The sequence below is a fragment of the Pseudochaenichthys georgianus genome, chromosome 23 (genome assembly GCF_902827115.2).
Source record: "Pseudochaenichthys georgianus chromosome 23, fPseGeo1.2, whole genome shotgun sequence".
Classification (NCBI taxonomy): Eukaryota; Metazoa; Chordata; class Actinopteri; order Perciformes; family Channichthyidae; genus Pseudochaenichthys; species Pseudochaenichthys georgianus.
This window is the reverse complement of record NC_047525.1, coordinates 11,976,692-12,001,964: the sequence shown is the minus strand read 5'-3', so window position 1 is coordinate 12,001,964 and position 25,273 is coordinate 11,976,692. Positions and strand designations below refer to the sequence as shown.

Genomic DNA, 25,273 nt, shown 5'->3' with positions numbered 1-25,273 from the left:
AAAATGTATATATTAACAAGCACACACGCTCTTCTGCCCTGCTGCCTTGTGGTCCAAACTGGGTAGGCCAACAAATGCCATGAGTCCACTGGGGTAAAAGCAAAAAGGTTCAAATATATATACAATAAACAGTTGATTCCCTCAGACGTTTCCAAACAACATATTGGCCTCAGACAGCACAACGGCTCTGTTAGCATTGAACAAATCAAAAAAGCTCTTTAATAACAAGAGAGAATGTTCCATCAAAAGCATTTGGGAAGTAGATCACCATGTCCAAGATATATTTTATCAAAACTTAAATACTAATGCCATTTGCCATGTATTTCTATTGCATATTTGTTTATGTATTACCATCAACTGCAAACTACTAATTTTGACGACATCTGCCGGTGTTTACTTAAAGTTTGTTCACCTTATTTAAATCATGTTATTGCAGCAAAATAGGGTTGTCAATCGTATGCATTCAGCAATGAATTATAAAGACATCAACAGTGATAGCAATAGGAAAACAAATAAATAAAAAAACTTTTCAGATTGCAATCCACTTTGCCGATGACATCCCTGCTACCTCTATGATTTATTTCAACGTGCTGAAAATGAGCAGTGATAACAACAGTAGCTTTGATTTTGAAAAAAAAAAACAGTATTCCATTAACAGTTATCTTAAAACTCATGTACCTAGCAATATGTGTTTGCCTGTGAGAAAACAACCAATAAATTAAAAAAGGGAATTTAACCCTTTTTTGGGTTTTATTTTAAAAAAGAGTTCTGTTTTCGTGTCCCGTTTTAAGACAACTGAACACAAAGCAGCAGTTAAAAGTCCCATAGCTCTTCTTTGACAAAGCAGTGATATTGCGAGGCTGAAATACTTAGATCATGTGAAAGAGATTAGACACCGAGACAAAACCAAGTCATTGCTTAATTATATCAAGCATCTCTGACTCACTGACCGCATTACAATGTCAGACTGGATCCCGACCCCCCACAACCCCGCCCCCCAGCACTGCCTGGATGTTACATGGCCATCGCACTGTGTTACCTAACACTGGACACGTGATTTGTAGTGACATTATGAAGTGCAACGCTGTGGTGCACCCGAGTCACATCACTGGATAAGGGGGGGGGGGGGGGGAGCTGCCATATTTGCAATGCATATGTTGGGGAAGACACATTGGATCAACTACTCCGACAGTTAGCACCTCATTATATCTCACCTTCAAAAGTGAGGAGTGTATTCCTGTCCTTGTACACACAATGCTTTAGAGGTAGGGAGACAAATATATAGGTTGTGTGTAGACTACAAAATATGCATATGCAGTCATGGAGGTAGCTACGGGCAGAATAACACATCTGTTCTGAGAGACTCGCTGAAAGGCTTTTGCCGCTGACATAAAGACTAGATTAAACGAGCACAAATATCCAGTACACAATGCGTTATTGCCCAAAACGTTTGTTTGATCTTCTAAAATGGCATTGGTGAAACATTACCGTCACTATTTCACAGAAGGGGGTCATCTTCATATGTCTTCTTTTTCTGACCAACAGTGCAGAAAACAAAAGAGATGGAGTTCAAATCAACACGAACAATATTAAAAAAATACTTATACAAGAAAATCTGGGAACAGGCAATATCTTGCTGAAGGAAATATAATATCAAAAAACTGCAATTTCTTTTTGTTTAGCACACATTTTAGTATTTAATTATAAATGTGTCATCATGATAGTACGGAGCCCTGGAGGGTTCATTGAGAGAAAAATAAATAAAATCTCTGTGGCACCAGTGGCCTGTACTACGAAGCAGGATTTGCTATTTACACTATTCATTCATGAAGTATGACGCTGCGCTGTCAGCATGCGTCTCCATGTTTGTGATTGGTCAAATGTTGGTAACCCCGTCCCTTTCACGTGAACGCACTCTCAGCCGGACAGAGAAACCCTGGTTGGTTTGCTGAGTTGATAACCAGCTTCGTAGGACCGCTTAGCGACATCGCGTTTGTTAGGGTTAGTTAAGCCGGGTAAATCAAACATATCCAGGGTCTGTTGAACTGGCTTCGTCGTACAGGGCACTGGAGGCAGTACCGTGTAATTCAGCAGAATCTGAGAAGAGCAGCACCAGCTGCAAAGAGCGGTGCCTTTTACTGTTTACTTCACTGCGTTGCCCTTCATTAGAACCGCTGGATAGAGATCGAGGCTGCTACGTTTAACCACACACACCTCTACACACATCAAACTACCAGAGTATTCCCCCTCGTTTTATGAAGGATATGTCCTGTCACCGGGGCGCATGCTCTCTGTGTGTGTGTGTGTGTGTGTGTGTGTGTGTGTGTGTGTGTGTGTGTGTGTGTGTGTGTGTGTGTGTGTGTGTGTGTGTGTGTGTGTGTGTGTGTGTGTGTGTGTGTGTGTGTGTGTGTGTGTGTGTGTGTGTGTGTGTGTGTGTGTGTGTGTGTGTGTGTGTGTGTGTTCGGTGTGTTCGGTGTGTTCGGTGTGTGTCCGACACCCCCGGCCACGAACAGTAATTTACACAAATCGGGTTCTCCATAGTTATATGTGTATTCCCAAGTGAAAGAAATTCGTTTAATCTTAATCTCGATGTGCTATAGTCCTGCCGGAGTGCACCGGAACGAACGATACTATCATAAACAAATGCCCACACACACACAAAACGAGGCCACGCTTTAGTAACTCGTGCGCACGCTTTAGTAACTCGTTCGCACGCTTTAGTAACTCGTGCGCACGCACGAGTTACTAAAGCTCTCACTCTCTGTGAACCCTCCAGGGCTCCGTATGATAGCCCTACAAATATGTAATTGATAAGGTTAACCTTTCCCCGCTCCTCCTTTAGCTGGAATTTATATTATTCTAGGAAAAATGAATTCTCTACTACACTACACAAATGCCTTGAATTATAGTTCCTGTTTACTCCTCTCAAACCCTATGCCCAATTTATTAAGCCTTAATCACAGACACATTTAAAGAATACGAGGTTTAAATGTTCTGCTTTGTAGAGTTATTTAGAAGAAGAAGAAGAAGAAGAAGAAGAAGAAGAAGAAGAAGAAGAAGAAGAAGAAGAAGAAGAAGAAGAAGAAGAAGAAGAAGAAGAAGAAGAAGAAGAAGAAGAAGAAGAAGAAGAAGAGTCTCTCAGGAGTCCTTCAACGAGACTGTCAGCCGGCGCCAAGAGCGGGTGACATCATCTCTATTTCTAGCGTTCAAGTGGAGCATTCAGAAGCTGAAAGGTATCCATTAATGGGGACCAGCTGCATGGTCGGAAACACCAGTCAGTACCAGAGACCGGCTGTTCCCAAGAGTCAAGTGCCGCTGCAAAAAATCACATTTGAACTTTTCCAACTTGTCCTCAGGGTATTGTGTCAGAAATTGATGTCAGTCTAATTCCACAGCCGTCGGCCTACATTTGCAGCAGTGCGTGACATGTTTGAGCTTAAATAATCATACTAAAGAGCAAGTGGTTAAAGTGGAGAGGTAATATTGATCATTGGTGGAGGCAAAATAAACAAATGTAGTGGCTTTTGGAGGGATGATTACATTTCCAGGTCAGCACAGAGAGGAGAACTAAGTATAAGTCTTAACCTCATTTTCCTCTGCTCACTTAAGTGGCTCTCAAGGGACCAGTTCTCTAATTCATTCGGCCAAAGCCAGCGAGCAGTGTGTATGTGGGTGTGTGTTCGCAAGGATCCGACTGCTACTGTGTGTGTATTACTTGCACATTGTCTGTATAATCTTGCCTCAGGGTTTGATTCATGCCCAAGTGCTACCCACTCCAACACACACCCTACTTCCATCCCACCCACACAAATAAAAGCTCACACACATTCGCTCACTGATATGACATCAAAGTGTCCAGAGTCAGCCTACGCACTGTCATCTCGTGAACGCAAAGGAGTCTTGATCAAATGTTTTCTGGGGACATTTGAAAAGGAATAGAAGATACACTTGGAGGCAATGCATCTCGCCTCTTTAATAAGAGTTGGTTAAGAGAATTATGAATTAAATTAACATATTAACAAAAGCAAACGTGCTTGGTAGCATAAATGGATACAAATATTTGGTATCTCCCAATGTAGATGTTTTGAATCAGCTGAGATTTTGCCAAAGAATAGAAAAAGAGTTAGTTTATTTAATAAGAGTTTGCATGATCAATGTGAACAATTATAGTAGATCTAGATTAGTTGCAAGAATTTGGTGGTAATACAAGAAAAAAAAATTATAATTATTATTTTTTTTAAACACCTTGAATTTCAGGGGGGGCGCGGGGCTCCGTTGGCGGGGCTCCGTTGGCGGGGCTCCGTTGGCGGGGCTCCGTTGGCGGGGCTCCGTTGGCGGGGCGCCGTTGGCGGGGCGCCGTTGGCAATATTTGTCTTCTCTACATAGAATTCCACTTGCCAAAAAACAGCAAAATACACATTGATTTATTTTACCTCCATAATATAAACTGGACCTTGACAGCACTTGTTTATGTACAACATATGGTGGGATACAATACTTGATAGCATTTATGGAGAGCCTTATAAAAAAAAAGTGGTAACCATAACAAAGCGCCCTTTGCAAACATCTCTAGTCATTCCGTATGATGACCTTTTCATGCTTTACTGAATCATATGTAGAGTATTTTCCAAACACTTGACGTTTCTTCCACAAAATAGCTCATTCACAGCTCTGAAGCTCCACTGGATGTAGTGTCTTTATAGCTTTTAAAGACTATCTCTACAGGCTCCTTCACATTACAACCTGCAAACAATTAAAAGTGATGGCTTGGCAGGTCTTTTACTTTCTTCCTTGCAACACTAACTTTTACATAGGACATTCTAAGTGTGATCTTTGAGTACACAGACTGATCAAACTTAAAGAAGGATTTGAATGCAAGCAGCTGCTGCCTCCTTGTCAGGCTGATCCACTGTTCCTGCAACTTCCTGCCTTCACAGTGCCCTACTGTGTTCTTTATTACAGAGAGAATTACATCTGCAGGAGATCCTTCGGTTCAGCCGAGTCCCCCTCACCCCCTCTTGTGTTTCACTGTCAGACACCGGTCAGCCAGCATCCAGCTTGGCGTCGGCACTGGCAGTGATGATTCATCCGGAGGAGGCCGAGCTCCGTCTCTCTAATCAGACTGAACTAAACTTTCAAGGGTATTGATCAGGCATCTCTGTCAGTGCCATTAGAGACACTTGATGCATATAGTGTGTGCCAAAGAACCCTCCTGCTTCTGTCAATGTGAAGAAGATTAAAGGGAGAAGAGAATTAAAGGGGTTGGAGAGGAAAAACACGTTTTCAGACGGACAAATCGAGAAAGGCTTTGGTTTGCAAATCAAAGCTTTCGAGACAGGAACATTGGAAAATATGCTAGCCCTGTCTATCAGCGTGTGTGTTTATATTAAACAGAAAATGACTGTTCTAAGGACAAAAAGACATTAACAACATCATTTTCCGGTTTATCCTATCTTATTCCGATGCAGGCCTACGGGCGTAAATGTTTGTGTTGTTAATGATCCATTGACTCGGATTAAAGTATCGATGCAAAGATCAACAGTCCAATATAATGGCAAAGTCGACAATACAAATTATAAATACATATCATCTTTAAGGCCTTTATTTTTTAAATGGTCCAAGCACACTCTCTTCTTTTCCTACTTCCTAATGCCAAGGAATGTGTCAAATTATGGTTTAGGTCTTTTCGGTGAGTTGATACCATAAATGGACGTAGTATATGTGACGTCACCCATAGGTTTCTGCAGAGTTGCTGAGAAGCCCTTAATAGGCGGAGTCGGCCACTGCCGTGTCGACAGTGAAGTAGTGATGGGAATTATGGCTCTTTGAAGGGAGCCGGATCTTATGGCTCCGTTCCTTTCAGAGAGCCGTTCAAAAGAGCAGTTTTTTTTTAAGGGGGCGGGGTTACTAGGTTTATCTGTGAAATAATCACCAGGATAATGATTGACTATTGCCAGACCTAATGTCAATAATCGGCATTGTAAATATGACACAAGGTGGTGCCATATCCATGTCAACATGTCAGTGAATGTACTTTGAATTGACCCTCTGTATGTGTTAAGTAAATAAAATTGCCTTGCCTTGAATGAAATTCACGCAACTCTTAATATTAGATACTGTATTTTTAAGTGGCAATGGAGATTATTTGTTGACCCTGCTTTAAAGGACATGTTGCCTTTACAAATGAATGGTGCGCTTTATCACTGCCTGGGTTTTAGTTGAAGTGCATCCAAATGCTGCTGCGTTTTCGCGTTTGGCTCATTTTCCATCCGAAAAACACGTTGTCTACCTGTCCTGTAGGCTATCACTTGTTATGACTTCTCTCTCTCGTGTATTCTGTTAAGACCCACCCCATCTCACTCCTCGTGCTGAAACCTACCAATCAGAGTAGGGGCGGGTCTTCACAGAATACGTTAGGGGAACAAAATCAAGCTTTTTAAAAGGCGAGTGGATTTTGGCAGGCAGTGAGTGCGGACCAACGATTGAACGATAACAAGAACGGCTCTCACTAACTAGGACTCGGTTCCCCTCGCTCGTACCAAAGAGCCGTTCAAAAGAATCGGCTCATTCGCGACCGACACATCACTACAGTGAAGTCAGTCTAATGGCGCATTTTCACTACACGGCCTCGCTCGGTATGGCTAGGCCTCGTTAGGCCTTGCTAGGACTGGCTCACTTTATGGCGCATTTCCATTACAGTTTAGGAACTGGCGTAGTATCAGTAACGCAGTGTATGCGGAGCCGTGATGTCATCTTCAATGAGAACCCCAGAAAAACAACATTAGCTCTTAGCCCTCAGAGCTCACAGCTCCTCATATCTGTTCAGAAACTAGACAAAAGTTAAACAAGTACAAACCACAGACTTTCTGTGTCATGGCGAATACAGTCGCTGGTTTATTTATGTCTGTATAGGCCGTTGTTGTGAGTGTGGACGGTCGCAGCATATACTGCGATCTCCATTCAGAAAACACGTATTTTAAAAGGTTTTTTGCCTGCCGTCTGTCTGCAGACTTGTCAAAGCATTAATTCATGGTTTTTACTAACCGGTATCAGTATGTTGTTACTTCGGCATCATTTTGAAACGTGTATTACAATTAAATCACGGTCAAATAAGTTCATCTTGTTGTAGTTGTCAGCGATTCTCTCTCTAGTTTAGCATACTCAGCCCGACTCAGCCTGGTTGTTGGCCCTGAAAGAACCTCGATTTTATGGGGCCAGAAAAACTGTGAAATAGTACCCGCTAGCCGGTACTACGCCAAGTGGAACCGCAACCAATTCACTCCCCAATTCATTGTCATGAAGGTGGAATCTAACTATTATCCAGAATAATTGTTATTGCTTCAAGGGGTAGAAAAAGGTTTATTTCTGCTATAAAGTTGGGCATTTTAACATGGGGGTCTATGGAAATTGCTCCTTTCTGCAGCCTGCTTCAACCGGCCAATAGATGAACTATAGTTTGTGGCACTTCCTTATGGGCTTCCCGCCTCTGCCCCAGAGTTTGCCGCTTGGTTGATATATATATATTTGAGCTGCAAAATTCATCCATTTTTTTTCTTCAAAATTGCAATATGGACTAGTGCAGTGGTTCTCAAACTTTTTCTGTCAGGCCCCTCTTTTGGAGAAAAAAAAAAGTCGGGCCCCCCCCAACACAAATAGTCAGGCTCAGTGGCGGCGCCAGACATTTATTTTGGGGGTGCTGTGGGGTAGCTTGACGTTTCATAGAGGGTGCTATTAGGGTTTCCCATTAATGTACCGGGCGCTACAGCGGAATGTTCTACTGCTACAATCCCCACGCACATACACAGTGTACCCGCGACTGTTACAATGAAGGCTCGATAATCAGCTCACGGCATATAGGTGTAAGCAGGGGTAAAGTGCTATTTTTATAGGTGGTGTGTGGACCTCACATAGGGGGGTCCGGGGGCATGCTCTCCCGGGAAGATTTTTAAATATTGAAGTTAAAAGCCTCAATCTGGTGCACTTTGAGAGCAAAATGAAGACATCTATGGATACATCTCTCAACACCATACGAAACCGACCTGTAAACAGATTTACTTTTTCTTTATGGATATTTTACAAATCACTCCCCTTTTAAACTTTATTCTTTTTTTAATGTCATATAGTATTTCATACCTGTTTTTAATTTATTCTCTTATTTTTTTATAACTATATAATGATAATATAAACGTGTGCCTCGTAAATAATTGTTTACATTAATGGTGACCAAAACGTTTGAGACCCACTGAGATAACACTGAGAGAGTCCTTTATCTCACTGAGTCTCTCAGTCTGACAGGAGAGGACTCTCCTCCACTTTGTTGTTGAAAAAACTCCTTATATCCTTTAGCGTAGCTCGCAAGCACCAGAAGCTAACAACAATGATCTCCGGTACCGGTGCGCTCTCTCTCTCTCTCGCTCGCGCACGCACACAAAATGGCTCGTTCCACACACACACACAGAGCCGAGCTTTAATGAAACACAGAGACCCAGACGTAATAGTACTGTACTGCATCATATTATTTTCGAATCAATAATTTTTCAAAATAAAGTGCGCCCCCCACTTTGAGAACCACTGGACTATAGTGGGATATCTAATAAGTTCCCTATTTGGTAAAGGAACACTATTATCAATATTAATTTGAATTAAGTATCGTGGTTTTGCAAAGAAGTCCAGGCTTACAAAAGGTATTGTACAGATATAATAAAAAGTACTTGTTTGGTAAAGATCCCCATTTCAATAAATAAGATAATGGGAAATATGTCAAAATTCTAATATTGTGAAACATGGAAATTGCAATATCAGTTAAAATAATAGCCATGTTCCGAAAAAGGTGCAGCCCTAATATATATGTAACTGTGTCAAATGGGCATATACTGTAATATTGTCTCATATGGATCACAGAAAGCTGAGTTGAATTTAATCGTATTGTGGCAGACTTTGTGATATCAGCAAGAATCATATCGTTTTCATAGGAATCAATATAAAATTGTATTCTGTACAACACTTCTACTATTTGTGATGTTTAATCATGTTTTCTGAAACTGATAAGCTTTTGAACTTAAGACGGTCATTACTGGTAGCTCCGGAGTAGCCCACTGACGCTCGTCTTTGTACAGTTTCCTTCTCTCTCCACGCATCAACTGCACATCCAGCCCACAGGCAGCGTGAACTGGGGCACAAACAATAACAGTAATCATGTGCTGCTCTGGAGGAAGAGACCAGCTGACTGGCAGACTGCTGGAGCCCAGAGGGCCTCCTGCACAAGCAACAGAGAGATGGAGAGGGGGTTGGAGGAAGGGGAAGCAGCGAGGAGAAATGCGGGAAAAAAAACATCAGCAAGCAAAGAGGAGAAGGATTCACCTCTCATCCCCTCTGCTCCAGAAGCTTAGTCATCTTCACTTCCACATTCTGCCTTTTTTCAGAGCGCTTCACAGTCTCCCTCCTCCCACCGCCGTGCTCTCCTCTCCTCATTCACTTCCCACCCCCATGGAGGTGGACAGAGTGGTACGTTCCATGACTACTCGTTTGGCGACACTGGCGGAAGCTTTAAGAAGGATGTGGCCGTGCGCCTGTGGCCGACTCTTTGAGGAATGGCCGTGTCATGTTTGATTAATAAACTGCAAGGGGGTAGGGGATATCATTGACGAAAAACAGGGTGCTAATGACCAGACACCAGAGATGGATAATTCCTCTAATTGTTAATCTTTAAATGAAATTGTAATTGAGGTGTAAAATGAAAGCATGTTTCCAAGCTCAATCACCCTTTTGTATCAAAGACATGGCAGGACTGTTGTAGATTGTAGTGAGGACAGTCATGAATGGGCAGACTGCAGATCAATGGGCCGCTCTGCACAGTGATGGAGTGCCGTCTTAGCTTTCATTACTACATTGGTGTGCCACTGATCAATTGGCTGGTGTCTCATTACTGTCTGGCCGGCAGTGAAAGTACTCTTCAACGTCTGGGGGGTGTTAAGGCTGTGGCAATAGGCGAGATTTCCACAGTGACCCACAAATTCATGTATGATTTAATGTTATTGCTTCATTTGGGCCAAGGCTAATGGTACGTTCATACTCTCACACCAGGCACACTTCCTGAGTTGGGAAGTCGTGGTTTTGAGTTTTAAGTTGCAATGTGAAATTGACACGGATGCTATAAAGGAGAGGTTTTCTAGGACTATTTTATTGGTCAAAGGTTAGCAATGAAAGGTGTTCAACCATTTTCACATTGTTTCTTCACACTGAAGAGAGCGTGCATGTGAATTCACAGGGAGGAACTTTTTCATTATTATTTAAAGTGGACCTATTATGCTATATTGGAAAATATATTGTAGGGCCATACCTATACAAAACATGTCTGTGAAGTGTTTTGCTTCAAATAACAAACCGATCACCCATTGTAGCCATGCCTCATACTGCTCAAACCCCACTTGTGCAGCCCTGTTAGAGAAACTCGGATTTTGGGTCCTTAGCTTGAGAAAAAAAAAAGAGGAGGCGGAGCTAATGCCTGAACAGAATTCTACCGGAGATAAAGTTAAATTCTGCGGTAATAAAACGCCATCCTGTTTTAAACCACATCAAAGATTATTTCTGAAGCAGTATGGAGCTCAAATGCTTTTTCTCTTGCGGGTTTACCACAAAGTGAGTTCCTTTTTTTATTTCCTGCTTTTTAAACACATTACACACAGTACAGGTTAGCTCTGAGTGTTAGCGAGGCTTGCTAATGTAAACAAAGACAATATTACGTCCAAAACACGTCAGGCATTGTTTCTGATAGCAACTCTCTGTGGGTCCGCTGCCGATTTGACGTCATATCGGCAGCAAATCGGTATCCGCTCGTTGTACACCCGTTTCTAAAAGATTTGGGTACGGAGGAAAAGAGAGAGGGTTTTATTTTCTGACGCTGCGTGAGTTCCCCGACACACCGGGGACACATATTTATGTATAAAGGACATCACAAAGTGCGTTTTGCATGATAGGTCCCCTTTAAACACAACATGAATGCAGCATATGTTTGGATATCTGCCCTGTGTTACGGATCTGCTCAGAAAGTGAATCATACAAACCATGCAGAAAACATAACCACTTGGGCGAAGGAAATATAAATATATGCCTTTCCAAATTTCCTTGAATACATTTGATATTTTATGATGAATCAAAGTGAATCAACCCCTTGAAGGAGATTATACAGAAAACATTTAAGTCGCATGGTCGTAACTGAGATGTAGTGTAAAGCTGTTATTTGTAAAGGCTAGTCAAGTCTCATCTACATGTGTGTGTTTTAGTTCAATTGAAATGGTCAATATACAACGAGAGAAAGATTCTCACTGAACATTGTGTGTCACTTTGAACTAGATCAAGGGTTTCTGGTGTTTCCTCCGAGCTAAAGTACACCTGCTGACACTCTGGCAGACAGATCGTACTAAAGATTATTTATTCCTCTCTAAGAAACATGTTAGAAAAGAGGATGCTCCTGAGAACATCATCTGCCTTGGCAGCTTTAATGTTTGGAAACAGTAAGTAAACAGCGTGGGGATAAGGCGCCTGTACCCCCCCGGGGTCTTCGGGTACAGTAGCTCACAGTTGAGTTCTACGGAGAAACCTCTGTCTCTGTCCGTCCTGACTCAGAGGGCGTTGGGGGATGGGAGGTCACATGTGCAGTGCTGCAGGCTTCAGTTTGTCTACACACTCTTTGTGTTGATCTTTTCCTCTGAACTGAGTTTATATGCAAGACTCAGACAAACACCAGGCTTTCAGATCCCAGGGGTGCCCCTTATTTCCGCCTTTAGTTAGGGATAAGATCACATTTCTCACCCTGTGCAAAAGAAAACATGAGCCGCAGAGAAGAAGTTGAGGGTAAATCCATCACTTTATTTGCTGAATAGTTTACCGCCTGTGATAATACTAAATTGTATCAAACTGAGAAAGTAGGTTATGAGAAAAATGTCTCCATTTGTATCTAAATCTGAAATGTTTCGGATGTTTTGCGTGTGTCTATCAGTGGTACGGATAATGCGCACACTGGAGACACTTTTACTGTTTTGGGACATTCAAGTCTATCTTTCCATCAGAACTGCAAGGTAACAATTGTTGTTCTCAATAAGTCTAATCATTGTTGGTTTTCTTAAGCTCAATGGGACATCCTCGTATGTCTTATATGCCCCAAGTCTTATTTCAAACAACTCAAATACAAAGATATTTGTATTAACAATGACATAAACACACAATCCAATGATGTTTGGACTCACCAAAATAGTTAGAGATTAAATATTGTATCAAAAAGTCTCTACCTGTATGCTTTAAAAGTGTATAAATAATAAATCACTAAATACAATACATCCAGTAGAGCTTCAGGACTGCGACTTAGCGATTTTGTGTTTGGAACATTCTTAACACATGGATAAAATGGGTGATTTAATTTAATGCTGGGAGGAGCGTTTTTGGATGCTAATCACCATTTATTTGCCATTACCCTCCACACTTTGTAACATCATCTGACTGTAGGAGTAGGCAACATACTTTTTCATCTTTCAAGCCTTCCAAATATTCATTTAAATAGAAGCATCAGAGGAACATATAGAGGGCATGTCATGTCTGACACACACACAGCTAATGGTTGCCTCCGCCTTTCCACTGCTCTGCTACGAAATGGCCTGATGAAACGTAGAAAGAGAAGACAAGGGACAGTGGGAAGGCATATCAGGGAAGAGATGGGGGCACTGTCGGATTGTTATGCATGTGAGGCGGGGGGGGGGGGGGGTGCGGTGTTGCCAGGAAGCGCGCGGGGACGGCGAATGTCACTCCGATCAGTCGGAAGTGTCACGACGGGTAGCGGAGCCGTGACCTCTGATGGGGAGAGGGGAGACACAGAGGGAGAGGAGGGAGACACGGGGCAGAGGGCAACACAACAGAAAAGGCAGTGACAGCAGGAACAGAGAGGGGAACAAGAGGGAGGGAAGTCTGTGGAGGGGCCAACGCCTAATCCTGCCAGCGCTCAGGGCTTCAGGAACAGAGGAGTGATATCAGTAAAGACACATTCACAGGCGGACTATCCTCTGAATGAGGCCACTTCTGTCTGCTGCCTCACAACCTCCCCTGCAATCACAGTGGAGAAACACCTCGAAGCTATCTGCTGCCCTGTTTAAGAATCCCACCACTCCCAACACTGCTGGTCCCCTACAACAATACATCTGTATTAAACAGGTATCGAGAGCGAGAAACCCGAGCGAAAAGGCGATGGCCTCTTCTCTGTAAAAAGCTCTTTCTTATTGTTCAGGAGTGAAGCTTTTATCTGCTGCATATTAAACAGAAGCCGAGGCAAGTGTATTTATATGGCACATTTCAACACAAGGCAAGTGAAAGTGCACACAAAATACATTACGATTTAATGCCTTATAATAAAGTGCCAATTCAGTGCATTCAAAAACAGATACAAATCCAAGAGAACACAAAGAATGCAAAGTTAAACAAGCTCGAATGGAATAAGATGGCTATAAAATACAAAAGTTACTGTGCAGTGTGAGTTGGATTTGATTTAATACATCGCTAAAAGTCTTCAGTCTGGATTTAAAGCGACCTGCAGTCTTCTGGAAGATGTTCCAGATATATGGAGCACAATAACTAACTAAGCGCTGCCTCTACAGAAACACAGCAGAGCCATGTTCCCCCCTCGTTGAATGCCTCTGTGTAATTACCAAGCTCTGACAAACCTCTTCGTAAACGATTAGAGCAATGTTGATATCAATAAGACGCCATCGCATTCATGAATTCATGGTTTGTGCCAGAGCGACGTCAGGAGGATCCCTATCGCCGGAGTGACATCTAATTTAAACCGGGTGTCAGGAAATGCACCAGAACAATATGTCAGTTCTGTCATTACGCAATGACAACCGATACATCAACACTGCGCCACCACAGGGGCTTACTGCCCGTGGATATCAATGGAATTGTATGATAATGAAATGTTATTTCACTTGAGCAGCCCTGGATGCTTTCTCTGGAAGCAGTGGGAATGTTTGGATAGGAGAGTGCGATATTGTGACAAAAAAAAGACGATAATTAAAATATGAGAGATGAGGGTGGGAGAGGGTTTTTTTCTCTCTGTGGTTTTCTGGGTTTAATCTTTGAACAGCATTGAGTAGTTTTCCTTTTTCTGACATGTACTGTATATTATGAGCACTGTGTCACTTCTGAGGAGGGTAAAGGCCCGGAGGCTAAAGCGTGAGCTGCAAAACCACAAAACCCTGAGCTTAGACCTGCAGTCTGAGACGAATCCGAGATGAAGCAAAAGCAGTCTCTAGTGACGGCATATTTTGTACATCTTGAACCCCAGACTGCCAACGATCCGGTTTGTCAGAATGACTAAATGGGCTGATTCAAATTGTTCAAGGAGCCAAAGAGTTAGACAAAAAAACACAGCTAAAAATAGTTTTCCAGCTGGATTAATGCAAAATAGGAAGTATCATTTTAACAAACCTCTTTTAGGCACTAATGTGAGATCACACCAACACTAATGCAGACACAGTGTGTGCCTCCTCGCCTCTCTGGAAGCAGGCGGATTACCGTGCCATGGAACAAAGTCCTCCTCTCCCCGCCAACACGAGCAAACCTCCAGAGTCTTCTGGAAACAGAGTGTGGAGAGCTTGTGACTAGAATTACTGACACACTTTTAGAAAGTGCTAATCTCCCCTTGGGTTTTTTTTTTCTCCACATTTTGCTACAAAGACGAACAAGCCACAACCAAAGCTCACTATTTCGGTTATGTTTCACTGACTTGAGTGTCACACAACCAACACGGCTGAATGCACACCCAATGAGAAGTGAGCCTGGGAATTTAAATACCAACTATTTATCAGGTTTTGTTTTGGGGATGTCTGAAATCTGACATTTGAGTTGTTTAAACACAGCCCTGTGGTAGCATTACAAGTTCTGTTCATGTCAAAGATAATAGCTGAAAACACACAGATACACCGTGCATTATTTATCCAAATTGCTTTAATTTACCGTCATTATGCAAACGGTATCAAACTGGTAATTAACTGAAATGCAAAAGTGATGCAAAAAGAAATCCACAAATTCCCTCTCTTGCATGTTTTATACGTGACTTAGAAATGTCAGTTTGAGATAACGCAAGTCACTGAGCTGGAACACTTTCCAAAGTAGTAGTTCTCGAAGACACGATGTGTGTGCCATGTTCAGTTAGGAATAATTTACTGATGTACAGCAGATTGAAAGATAAGTACCCAAACTTTAAATGAACGATACTGCTGGAGAGGGAACTACATCGCTCTTATTGCAAGATGCATTTCATCCAGTGAAAGTGTTTATAGGAATGCGAGACAGACAACAAGACAGTTAAGCTACACCAGTGGTTCAAAGAAGTCAGATGTATTGTGTGGGTGAAATAAAACCAAACTCTTTTGTAAAACCGGATAAAAACAACAATTTGATGGCAAAATATAACATTTCTCTTGTATGGTGGATCCACACAGATAGAATAAGTATAGCATACTGTTCAAAAGTTAAAGTAGACATCATATAACCACAACACCAGGGTTCAAGGACCTCCTTTGAATATCTTACCATCGTTCCAGTCTATATTCAAACTGATAAACAGGCAGTGAAGGCACACCTTTGAATATTAAAATCGACGCCAACGTCCTTACCTGTGGCAGGGCGGAGGTGAGCTGGCGCTGCAGGGAGTCCCGGTCGTAGATGACGTCCTGGAGGTGCGACTGGGACACGCCGAGGCTCTCCTGGGTCTCCCTCAGCGTGTCCAGCAGCCGGTCCCTCTCGTCCAGCATGTTGACCATCAGCTGCTCAAAGTGGGAGTCCGGGTCCGAGGAGCTGCTCTGAGAGCCGCGCTGGTTCAGAGCCGTGTCCTCGCTGATGGTGGGCATCACCTCGCACATCATCTTGGCGCTGCCGGGGGAAGAGGGAGATCTGAGATTAGACAGGAAATGAACTCAGTGGTCGTCAGGCGGGGTAGAACCAGGGGAATGTGAATTCAATGATGGAAAGTATGTTGGGTTAGACTTATTGCTGATGGCTAATCATCAAATATGGAATACAGTCATTCATATTGCATACAAATCAAATACTGTATTCATGTATTTTTTCTTTTAATGTTTATTTGATTATCTTTGCTTTTAAAAGACTGTTTTTAAATGCCATTTTCTCAACGTTTTTCATTTTTGTAAAGCACTTTGAATAACCTGGTGCTGAAAGGTGCTATTTAAATAAACTTGCCTTTAACGTAGATGGAAATTCCCTTCCTCGAGATTATATATTCAGGTATATCTTGATAATATTTGTTATGTTCCATATATCAATCATTACAAACTGTGAGAGGCTTGTATTGTAAAGGGAACTTATTGCAACACTATTTAGCCTCTATGGTAACATGATTATTTTATGAATCTAACATGTTTCAATATCAATATTTATTTTTATGTTGGATTTTTTTATATTTTAATCGTTTAAGCTTTATTAGAATTATGGCATTTTTATTATTATTATCTTTTTATTTGGATTTCTGTTGTGCCTATATGTTCACTTTGTTTTATGGGATTTTATATTGTTGCATCGATTCAGTTGTCTTGTGTCTTATCTGTCGGAGAGAAATCATTATTTATCTTATTTGTATTATTATTATCATACATTATACCTTCTTGTGTCTATTAACCTGATAACATGTTATATTTTGCTGCATGTACCCGTAAAGCTCTTAACAAACAATCTGAGGGGAATTTGTTTACTTGTGATGTGTCATTTTGTAAAGCACTTTGAGCGCCATGTGTTGTATGAAAAGTGCTGTATAAATAAAGCTTTATTATTATTATTATTATTATTATATTATTATTATTATTAATAATTAATAATATTAATTATTATTATTATTATAACATGAATCTAAAGTTTTCAACTTACCTAATTACTCAATAACATAAATGCCATTTGAAGTGTACACAGGAAACCATTTACTGGTGGGGTTTCATTCACAATGGAACAACTGATGTAAAGTTTATTTACACTTCCAAAGACGATACAAGCCAACTTCTACCATCCTCTGTTTCTGTTAAGATGGCTGGGGAGGATGTGACTGTGCCAGACATAGTTGGAGCTCGACTCAGCGTCACCTCCAGCTGTCTTGAGAGGCTGGGGGTTCTGCCCTAGATGTCACGCTTGCTGTTTGATGATCCAGATCTAGTTGCTTAACACACTATGCTATAGTGGATATCTAAAAACCATGTTCCAGCTTCCCTGAGGGACGTCAGAAAGCCTCCGGAGTCACCTTAACTGGTGCAATAGTTCATGGGTAAACAACAGATAAGCATCATCACACATCAGAGTCATGCAGCCTAATAAGCTCAGCCACACATAACCAAGCATTAAAGATGTACAGACTAGAGGTGAGTGATACACTTCAGATAGTCTGCTTTCTTTTAGATCAGTTCAATTACTGTGTGCGTTGAGTGGAAACAGATACTCACACATGCCTCCATCAAAAAAGAAAAAAAGCCAACATGTTTCACAACAATGTCACAACAATAGTGTAGTCCTCTCTCGTGGTTGGTTCAGTTCTGATTGCAGCTAAACATATTCTGACAATGTTCCTTTTTCAGTCTTCCACAAATACATGTAAAGGCATCAGTCTGGTGCTCGGTATATCATCCACAACCTAACAATACCCTTTTGCTTACTATTCATTCTGTACCCAGGTCAGTTTACTCAGCGAGCCTTCAGTCTCCCATTGCCCCGCCTCGGTCCCCTCTGGGTGGGTTCAAATGGCAGGATTGTATCTCAGCATGTTCTGGCAGTAGGACGGTGTCTCCCAACTCTTCTCCAGGCAGCCAGCCAGACGGTCACCAGTTCAACATTCAGCCACCATCCGCTGCCGTTTAGACCTGAGAGACGGAGCCTGTGTGCTGCCTGGCTGGACTCTCTGCGCATGCCAGATATGTGTTTGGAGAGCAGGCCAGCCGGCGGACAGACCGGGACATCGGCGGTGCATTTTAAGTAGACGGTAGTGATTTATTCCTGACTCTGGCTCAATGCGTGTTAGTTGATCGCAGGGAGGAAGGTGTCGGTTGCATAAAAATCCATACGACTACAGCGTCTGGCAGTTCATATTAAAACAGACTTCAGGCAAAAAGTCTTGTTGCTCATCGTTATTGCTTGCGTTGCTTGTGGCAACTGGTTAAAATAGAAATCTGATAATGTTCTACAAAGAAAAATGTCTATGTGAAGTTGTTTTCTTAGTAGATTTGTGCTATTCCAACTTTCCACCAAGCTAACTCTGGATAGGGATTTCCAATGATGAATGGATAACTTTATTGACACCAGTGTTTCCCCTACCATTGTCTTGGAGGGGCGCTGCGCCCTGCCAACGGCGCCCCCCCTGAAATTCAAGGTGTTTAAAAAGAAAAATAATAATTATTATATATATATATATATATATATAACAATAATCCACATCTCCTCGCTCTGCTCCAGAGGATTTAAAAAATATATATCTCCCCCCCCCCCACCCGCTCAGGCAGCACCCCCCCCCCCAAAGCAGTAAACCTAGGAGGAACACTGGACACTGTACATTGCATTTAGCAGACGCTTTTATCCAAAGCGACTTACAATAAGATATCTCTGAAAGTTAAGCAAAATGCAAAATGGAGTCTCTTTTTCCCATTCTGAGGGTTTAACACCCAAATCAGACCTTTACCTGGAGCCACTCAAAGATCACAACTTCCCAGTCATCCAACATGTCGCTGCTCTCCACAATGATCCAACAAAACGGGCCCTAAAATGCCACGAAACATTTGTGTTGTTTAATGGAGTTGTATTTCTCCTTTAAGCCTTACGGAAAGCAAAGTCTATTGAGGATGTGTTTCTGCTTCATGGCACATGCAATCCCCTTTTGTCCTGTTCCTGCATCTTATGCTTTGATCTCACCGTGACCGCCCCTTAAATCATTTCTACTGTCTATGAGAAATCAATAGACACGGAGGGAAATTGCTCTGACTTTTGTCTGCGCCCTTAGGCGTATTAGGCAGCCTTGCTGGAAACCAAAAGCAAACCATATCACTCAGTTAAACACACATCCACTTAATTGTGTCTGTCAAACCGTCATCTGTCTCTTTTGTTAAAGTGGCTCGTCAGATAAAGGACTTTGTCTGCAAAGCCTTGAAGCTAAATGCAGTGACCCACTGCTTTCCCTGAATGTCCTCTTTGGTGGAGAAAACCTGCTCATTAGTTCATCAGTGAAGCAGGCAGGCTGACGTGATGGCAGGTAAGAGCTGGTGGGATCCTCTTGGACAGACACACACTAATAACCCACAGTGGGCACAGTGTGAACAACGTGTGGTCAGAGCTCTATTTGCACGCTGGGATACAGATGTTGTCTAGATTGGGCTCGCTAGCAGTGACAATACTACTTCCTCACAACTAGACATCCAATTTGACCCTCATTACGAAGCTATGTGGCCTACAGATGTTCATAGAGCCTGAAACAGGGCGAACACTGATGTGGTAGAATGCAACATCATGGCAAATTACGATAATGTACAGCAAGACATCTGGCCATAGATTCCACTGGCATGTCAGACCTTGGTCTAATAATGATATCTAAACTGGGATCTGTCAGAGGGAGACTTGCAGGAAAAGAGCTATTCGTAGTAACTGTTGTATAAACAAGATGAAGCTTAAGTGATTTTAGCGCGGCTGGTTAAAGATGTTAAATGCACGTCTAAAATGATGCAGAACTCACGAGAGAGAGAGAGAGAGAGAGAGAGAGAGAGAGAGAGAGAGAGAGAGAGAGAGAGAGAGAGAGAGAGAGAGAGAAAAGCAGGCAGGGATCATTGGGATGTTCTCTCCGTGCCATATGCTAATCAATGAATTATTCAGGGGGTAGGAGGGAGGTTTTTCTTCCCAATCAGTGCAGAGTCCTTTTATTCTGCCAAGCAACCTCTTCCAAGCTCTAGCACCTGGCTGCAGACTGAAGTCTATAGCTGGCATCAGGATTTTTTGGGGCAAACTTTGAAACCTACAAAACGGCAGAAATAATGCTTGAGATCAAATCGAAAAAACGATAAGAAATCACAGCAAAACATTAACTAACAATCAAGTGTCTATTTGGGTAAGTTCCAGGACTCTATAGGCCTGAAACACCAAAAACCAAAGTGATTTACTGAGTCAGCCCAAAACCAACAAGTACGACATCTTTTTTGGACACCTCAGGATGTACATCCAATGACCTCGCACTGCATGTAGCAAGGAGGGAAGAAAGGGTGTGGAGACCGGGGTGTAAGGGTGTGTCGCAGAGTTCATGTCTTGTCACATACCGAAACTAAATGCCTTTTTTCATTAACAATCACAATGTGTTGCGCACCGTCTGCAGAGATATCTTTTAACACCGCTAAATAAACCAAATACAACTCCAAACTGCTGCATTGAGAGTTTGACTGAGGCAGGCCGTGAGCCATCTATATGGGACAGCTGTCCATGACGTAGAACCGCTCCATGTTGGGAAGAACACATCAGCAAACTGGGGCTAATCTCCTGAATGTCTTCAGTTCATCTCATTAATGGAAACCATTGTGTGAGAAGATAAACAGCAGCTACACAAACAGCCGCATGTTGCTGAGCGATCTGTGGCCCAGTGAGGCACGTTGGGCACCATCACCACCTGGGAACATCAAACGGAGTGTGGAGGAGCGAGCGGGTGCCGAACAAGCGGACGACTTAACACGACACTCTGTGGCTTTGGAGATAAGCAGCACTGCTGAATGCTGATTTCGGAGACACTAAAAATAAAACCAGCGTCATTTAATAGTGTGTTTAAAGCTTTGTCATCACCAAGCAACTCAGATACTCATGTAGCAAGGAGATGCTCATCAGGCGCACACATGCCTATTAAGAAAGCAATCTCTTATGAAATACGAGGTCAACTTTTCAAACATTTGTAACACCCTATTAGGTTCGGCTCATCGCTACATGAGACCCAACTGTTTTGATGATAATGCACATCACCGACATCAGCACCACAAGCACAAGGCTGATTACGCATGTCGCTTTGCGGTCGTCGGGGGAGCTGACTAATGGGAAATTCCACTTTTAAATAACGTCGGTGTTTGATTTCTTGGCATGCCGCTGAGCGCGAGTGCACGTGCATTGATGAGCACAAGTGGCGTGATGGGTAATCTGTTGCATGCCGCTCTGTCCCGCGTTGGCATCCGTACCAGGCCGACAGGTGGGGACAGTTTGTGAATGGGAAGGACCAGATTGCGTTGTACACTCATAGTGCGGAGACATCCCATTCATATGGCAGAGAGACTTCTGACAGCCGAGAGAAAGCCTGCCAAGAAAACAACAATTCTATTCCGTTTAATCACAGCCACAGGAACAGACAACAAATCTCAGGCGGGGGTCGACCGAGTGGTTGGAGCAAACCATTAGCGCATCTCCAACCCTGCGCCCAGCTGATGCGTGGCCTGCGCGGTGATGCAACAGCCATGCATGATAAGAACTTATCCTGGTACTGATGGATGTGTGATCGGTTATTGCAACACAGTGCAAGGCTCTCTGACACTGGAGGAGTAATACATGGGTATGTTTAGAATATGTTTGCATATTCGTGATAGCAACAATGTCATGTGACTGGTTTGAGGCATGGCAGTGACATTTAGATTGTGTGTATGGTGTCATGACATTTGGGGCATTTTAGCGGCAAAAGGTACATTTTCAGTTTGAGTTTAGGTAGGGTAGCATAGGGTAGAGGGTTGTGTGGAATGTATTGGACGAGATAAGAAGGCGCCGCAGCAATACTAAGCACAAGTCGCAATAAGAGCATCTGAATATAAAAGAAGACACAATGAGAGTTAAATACAAGCCAAGATGTATTTTAGATAAATACTACAATACATGACTCAAATGCTTATTCCTACAAAAAGTTAACTTTATAAAGCTTTAATTAAAGCTGTGCGGATCAATGTCAGTAATAACTCAAATAACCAATTAGTCGTAGAAGAAAATAATAATCACCCACTATTTGAAAATGTATTCATTTAAAATGGGTAGAAATGGCCTGCTTTCTCTGTTTTACATCATATTACATTGAACACCTTTAAGCGTTGACTGATAGAACGAGACATTTCAAAGGCATCACCGGCTTACACTTTAACAAACGGGAATTGACATTTGTCACTGTTTCTTGACATTTTATCAAGAGGCAGATTAACCTAGAATATCTTTAAATCTTCCCCGACAAATCAATGTTTATTCTGCTGTGACTGACACCCTTGTGTGAACACTGACACACTGGGAAGTGTGTGAGAGGGGAGGAAGAGGGTGGCACGCCTGGGTGTAAAGTTACAGTCAGCCCGGTGCCATTAGGGAGGCGGGAGAGGAGGCTGTGCATCAGTGTGTGTATGTGCGTGTGCGTGTGCGTGTGTGTGTGTGCGCGTGTGCGTGTGTGTATGCGTGTGTGTGTGTGTGTCCATTTGTCTGAGTGAGCTTTAGCTCTACCTGTGTGTGAGCATCTGTCAGAGGGAGTGAGAGAGGCTCTGTGAGTCTTCTGATGTGTGTTTCACTGGCTGTGTGTTCAACTGGAAACAAGTCTGCATGCACATGAGAGCATCAAAGGACAGATGTAGCCTTTAACATCACCCACAATCCCCTGCAGCAAGGTCATGCAAACCATCAATCGATAGAGATTGAATAAGAGCACGGATCGAGGTGGACGGAAAAAAGAAAGCAATAAAGCCACGGTTGTAACGGATTGGAATGGTGTTGCTTGCCACCACCGCCAGCATCACCTTTCTCATGATGGAGGTTTCTTTGTTGGTCAAACCATCCCCGTTAACGCTGCCCTCAAATCATAATGTTATACACATACAAGCTGCTGCCACAGGTAGCAGCTCTCTGCAGGACAGGTGGTACACGCTTTGTCTGCACACCAGACATATTAGGCAGTAAGGTGCATGACGGGAAAGTCTCACTTCTTTCATGCAAAACCGCCACATGAAGCTTCCCCGCTCTCTGCATCATATGAGTCACACTTGTGCCACAACTCCAGCCGGACGCAGGCTGAGGCACGTATTGGTTTTGTTCCTTTAAATGTCACGGTTGCAAAATGTGAATAATAATTTGCCAGATCATAGCATGCTCACAGCTTTTTGCCTGGGGGGTATTAACCTTATAGCTCAAATGAGCAGCGCATGCATGTGAGTGCCTTCTCATTCATTCATTCATTCATTCATTCATTCATTGGGCAAGCGTGTGTGTGAATGGGGTTGGTAGATGTGCATGGGTGACAGAGAGGCGGTTCTCCCGGCTTGCATGTCTATAATAACCGGTAATAATATTGTTTAAAAGGAGGGGCAGCTGTCCCTCCTATGACAGCTCCTCCTTTTACTGTTATTAACCACACACACACACACACACACACACACACACACACACACACACACACACACACACACACACACACACACACACACACACACACACACACACACACACACACACACACACACACACACACACACACACACACGAGGCCTGACTGCGGCTGATCACGTCTGCACACCACTGTAACATCTCCTCCTCTGAAATAATAATTTGGGAGAATCCTTGGCTATTGTCTCAAGTGCATTACATCATGGCAGTCTCTCAGTCTGCATCCCCTCCACCCCTTCAACTCTCTCCTCTGTCTCTGCACTCTGTGTGACAGCCAGCCGTATTTCTTCCCCCTGCAGAGCCCTCACAATGTCAACCACACACACGATATGATATACACCGCGCAACAATCCCCCCATCATCACCCCGGAGTGTGAGGATGTCACCGCGGGAAATCACCTTGAGCTGCGGGAGGCAGGGCAATATAGGTCACCGCAATGCCAGCGGCAACAGTGTGCATACTCACAAAGTGTTCCTCTACTATGAGAGCAGGCTCCGGCAGCGGATCAATGACAACTGCAGTCCCAGCGAGCTGAAGCATCAAGCGGACAATCCTAGGAGGCTTCTTCGGGGCGAACCAGCAGCAGCAGCAGCGACGCCGAGGATCCGGTAGAGAAGGTGCGGCTGGTCCCCGCCGCGGGCATGGTCCGAAACAAAAGAGCCGGAGGAAACGCCAAATTAGCCGCGTCGGGTAATGACATTTGATTTCCGGGGAGAACACACACCGGGTAAGAAATTATGGCATGTTACAAATTCTGCTGTGATAAGCGGAGCTGGAAAAGACCATTGTCGGAGCAGGCGGAGGGGGGGCGTGTGGAGTCTTAAAGTTGCAGCTGTGCAATTATTTCCCCCCTCAGTGTGGACCTGTGGACATATAATAATAAAAGACTTATATTAACAACAACAGCTTATTTATAACAGTGTTTATTTGTAAGTGTGCACGTTGGGGAGTTTTACTATAATGCATGTGAAAAGGATTTTGGGTTGTATAAGATAAAAAAGGAAAATCAGAGATGACATACATTTGCTATACAAACTAAATCAAATATATTTTCAACATTTGTAAAACAAATAAGTAAAATCATTTCCTTGTCATTAGATGTTCTTTTCCAGAGCTGATAAAGAAGCTCACCTTCTCCCCTCACACAGATGGTCTCTGCCGGGACCAAAGTGTTATTTGGGTTCTTCCAATAGTTGCATTTATTCCTGATTCCTCCAGACGCTGTGGAAGAAGTCTCTCTGTTTATTATCAACTCAGTGGACATTTTTAAACGACAGCTAGACACATCTTTTTAGATTAGCAACCCCCCACTTTAAATGTGCTTTTAGTCTTTATTATTTACCTACCTTTATATTGTTTTATTTATTGTATAGGTCTCTTTTTATTTGTTACTTCTGTTTTACCTATATGTTCACTTTGTTGTATGGGGTGTTATGTTTTATATAGTTGTCTCACCTGTCAGAGAGAAACCATTGTTTCTTTTGTTTTGTTTTATTTGTGTTGGCCTGGTCAGATGCGGTATGCTTCGCTGCATATACCTTCAAAGTTCTTGATAAAAATAATGATATGAAGTCATTTGCTACAAATTAACTCACAAAGTCATTAAACATTGGACTGATATAATGAAGCAGATGTGATGTGAAGTTTCTGCAGGACCTTTGTGTATATGTTTTATTATTTAGTGATATTATTTAAGTTGGTGAAAGTAATTGTATGCTTTTATTTTTGAAAGCATCTGGTGATTGAGTACCCTGGTGTAAATGTATATATTGGAGTGGTGGGAGCAGAGCACTAGTAGGCATATGTTGTTGTACCATTGTGATT

At 42.7% G+C, this 25,273-nt stretch overlaps 1 protein-coding gene across 8 annotated transcripts in view; it reads right to left on the bottom strand.

Moving 5' to 3' along the window:
- The window catches only part of ppfia2 (PTPRF interacting protein alpha 2), a 178,633-nt gene extending 154,461 nt beyond the window's left edge, over window positions 1–24,172 (bottom strand). For all 8 annotated transcript variants that reach the window (XM_071201806.1, XM_071201809.1, XM_071201805.1 and 5 more), the window contains exons 1-2: window positions 23,915–24,172; window positions 15,663–15,918 (exon numbers count right to left, since the gene is read on the bottom strand). In XM_071201806.1, coding sequence (XP_071057907.1) covers window positions 15,663–15,911 — 249 coding nt within the window. In that variant the 5' untranslated portion in view covers window positions 15,912–15,918; window positions 23,915–24,172. The remainder of the gene's footprint in view (window positions 1–15,662; window positions 15,919–23,914) is intronic.
- Window positions 24,173–25,273: the final 1,101 nt, after the last annotated feature.